This window comes from Convolutriloba macropyga, chromosome 5 (assembly GCF_964194025.1).
Source record: "Convolutriloba macropyga chromosome 5, txConMacr16.3, whole genome shotgun sequence".
NCBI classification, from domain to species: Eukaryota; Metazoa; Xenacoelomorpha; order Acoela; family Convolutidae; genus Convolutriloba; species Convolutriloba macropyga.
Window position 1 is genome coordinate 71,503,392 of NC_134472.1, and position 3,739 is coordinate 71,507,130.

Sequence of the window (3,739 nt, forward strand, 5' to 3'; positions counted from 1 at the left end):
ATATTGAGGAGCTGTAAACCTAAATATTTTCATGATTTTTTTTCTTGTTGACATAAGCAATTCGTGCTGTGGATCAATATTGTTTATTTTCACATAAATTTGGGGAACAAATTTTCAAAAACTACTGTTACAAATGGTTCATGCGTCGAAGTTGAGCGACAGGAAACGACTTTAACAAAAGTTTTTGTTTAAATGGCTAATTTCTGACCTCAAAAACTTGTTTAACTTACTACCTTCTTTAAAAAAATGCTTCGACTGTTTTTACTTCAAAATGTGTCTTGTTAAGTTGTGCTAAAGTTCAAGGCAGTTCGTCCATGTTGAATGTTCAACCAAAATTAAGGGGGCCATGAGATTGGAATTTCAAGTAAAATGCTCATCGATTTATTGAGTCCTGAGGAGATTGAAACTAGAACGAAGGCCAAATGAAACTTATGGTAACCAACGTCAAAAGCATTGATTTGATGTCAATACGCCTAATTTTGAACAGTTTAGGTTAAAGCCAGCATTCGTGCATAGTGGACATAACAGACGGCAGTTTTATTGATTTTGACGTAAAATTCAGTGTTAATTATAAGTTCTGCTCTAAGTTCTGAAATATAAACGAACAGTGAAACAAAAAAAATTAAACTGTTTTCAACAATCGATGGAGTTTTTCAAGTGCGCCACATTTCTGCTTTTCCTCTGAAATGAACTACACCTGAAGTTACCTTGAATTTACCAGAAAATTACCCAAAAGTTTTAAGTTTTTTACCAGAAATTTTCAAGTGAAATTGAAGTTAGAGAATCTTCTGAGTCAGAAAAACTACCTGAAATTTTCGGGTGCCTTTTCCAGGTTTTTCAGTCAAGTTCATGTTAAAGTTCAGCCAGTGAAGACTAATTTTTTCAGGTAGCTTTTAGGAAAATTTCAAGTAACAAGTTTAGTTCAGGTTGGAACATTTTGCCCATTCAGTTAAACTCAGGTGTTTTTTTCAGGTAAATTTATCCGAACTCTATTTAGAGTGCGCTAAAGGTATTCATCGATTAATTTTTGCACAAAATAAATGTACGTATGTGATAAAGTTCCTAGCCCGCACTTCATGAAGGGTTGCAACAATAAATAGATTAGATGGAGTAGTTGGAGCTTCTTTACCAAATACCTAGGGGGGGTAGGGGGGGTTATTGTTAAACGATCCAATTGCTAGTTTTTAAGATCCTAGCAATAAATTGCAAAGCGCCGAAGATGAAAAATGCATATTAAAATTTATTTTATTGACGTGATATTTTTTGTTGTTTACTCAATGAATTCATTATATTTAGCGTTCAAAACTGTTCCTAAGGTTTGGAACGTTCTTAATCCTCAGATCTCATTCCACAGCAAGACCTCCACCCTCCTGAGATCAATTCTCCATTACAGCAGGTGTTGTGGTACTTATCATACGCCTCAGATCCACAGCAAAACTTATCCCACCCCTTGAAAATTTCTCCCCCACAGCAAGTGTAGAAAATGGAATCATAGGTCTTCCCACCGCAACAAGATCTGCCGTATCCAGACTGTATCACTCCATCGCAGCAAGTGTCGAAAAACGAGTCGTATGCTTCGGTTCCGCAGCAGGATTTGTAGTAGCCCATTTTATGAAGAACTCCTTCACAGCAGGTGTCGTAGTAGGAATCGTATGTCTGGTTCCCACAGCAGGACAGCCCTGATCCGGAGTGAATCACCTAAAGCATGGTTGAGGGGTCAAAAATTACGCAACCATTATGAAATGGAGCCAGGCTTTGATCCTAACAATGATCGGATCCATTCTATCCCCCCCCCCAAATTACAAAATTACATGTTATATAGCACGTTACTATGTAAAAAAATAGCACGTGCGCCTGGGGGCGTAAAAGATATGAGCCCACTAAGCTGAGGGGCTAAAACAGAATAGATCACAGTGATCAACCAATTTGATCACCATTACATCAACTGGTCTTAAGCTCTAGAACGTGAGTATCTCTTATTAAAATTTCTCGCGTTCGTTCTTGTTCAAAGTCATCTCGCGAGTCAAGTTAGCTTTGAACAAGAAGAGCTTTCGTGTAAAGTTGTTTTAGCTTTATCTTAGACATTGGTTAATCTTTCAACCATTTTGGTTGTTCTTTTAACCTTCTAGCAAGTTAAATATTCCCAATTAAGTTAAAATTTTGGCATACGTTTTGACAAGACAAAAAAACCATTATATAAAGTCGCAATCTTTATCCTTTCAATTATAAAATTAGTTATACCAATTTTACCAACTTCATACGAAAAATTTGGTCTTTCTCATTATAGCCCCCAGCACAGAGGTCATATAACATGGGGGCCATATTTTTGTGGGGGCTATAATGGGTAAAGACCCGAAAAATTTCCTGTTGAACACATAAAATTGATCTTTTTCAGCCTTCACCGAAATGCATGAAAATTTCCTCTCAAAATACCGACAAGCGATTTGATTGAATAATTTGGCTATCAAGGTAATATAAGAAACCGAATTAATACACACCCCAGCACAGCACGAATCATAGAATTCATCATAGGCTTGGGTTCCGCAACATGACATCCCAGATCCGGAGTGCAAAACTCCGTTGCAACACGTTTTGTAGAACGAATCATAGGTCTGGCTACCACAACACGAAAGTCCAGATCCAGAATGAATCTCTCCATCGCAGCAGGATTCATAGAAGTCATCGTACGCTTTGGATCCGCAACAAGACTTCCCGGAACCCGAATGCAGGACACCCTCGCAACAAGTTTTATAAAAGGAGTCGTAAGCTTGGGCTCCGCAGCATGACTTTTTACCAGGGTGCAAGACACCATTGCAACAGGTGCTGTAATACGGGTCGTATGTTTTGTTCCCGCAGCAAGTTTTGTCAGCACCGCTGTGAAGAACTCCGTCGCAGCAAGTTTTATAGCAAGAATCGTAGGTTCCACACGATGCGCTCAAGCATTTTACCATGATAGTAGCCCAAAATACGAAGGAAATTAAAAGATTTGCGAAAATTGGTTTCATTATGAGAGACTAACAACCTTTTATCAAATTTAAATAAATTTTTATCAATTTCTAGTCCTGAAAAATGGCAAAAAATAGAGCAACTGTTTAAACTATAGGATAATTGTTTAAATAGTATTCAAACAATAGCTGTTGATATTCGAGCTCAGGGAAAATATCTAATTCTAAAATTCATAAAACTGTGTAAATTTTTAGGCTTTTGTTAAATTGTCAAAATCAGGCAATCTAAAACTGAACACGAAATATGTACTGATTGATGGCTATATCATTTGATTTTTAATTTGATCCGATCACTGATTCCTATTAATTTTTCACTTGCGGATCATGATAGTAAAATTACTTTTTCGTAATTATTTTGATTTTTTTTTCAATATTGCCGCTCCAATTATAATGTTATTTAATGCAAAAAGCGGTGATAACTTACCCTGGGGAGTTGCGTGAACTAAATAACTGTTCAGATTATAATTGGTATATCACAAAATGTCAATTAATACAAATTCATTGTTATGGCTTTTCTGTTAGCATTGTTTTTGACAATGCTGTGTAACATTAAGTTTTAAACTTTACCGGTTATTAAGCCAGAACTTTCACATTCAAGAAAACGGAAAAAAAGAATATAACTCATTTAAACGATGTCAACTAATACCAGTTTTGCCACAAATTGACAATTTCTCCTGGATATTTTTCCAACCTAATAACATATACAACCCTGAAATTTGGTAACTTAAAATTGA

The 3,739-nt window shown here is 36.2% G+C and overlaps 1 protein-coding gene across 1 annotated transcript; it reads right to left on the reverse strand.

The window, feature by feature from the left end:
• Positions 1–1,229: 1,229 nt before the first annotated feature.
• LOC142340227 (uncharacterized) lies at positions 1,230–3,258 on the reverse strand. Its single transcript, XM_075390750.1, has 2 exons — positions 2,499–3,258; positions 1,230–1,698 (listed from the first exon to the last, which is right to left on the reverse strand). Exons 1-2 carry the CDS (start codon positions 3,003–3,005, stop codon positions 1,330–1,332), a joined length of 876 nt encoding a protein of 291 aa, XP_075246865.1. The 5' UTR covers positions 3,006–3,258; the 3' UTR covers positions 1,230–1,329.
• Positions 3,259–3,739: the final 481 nt, after the last annotated feature.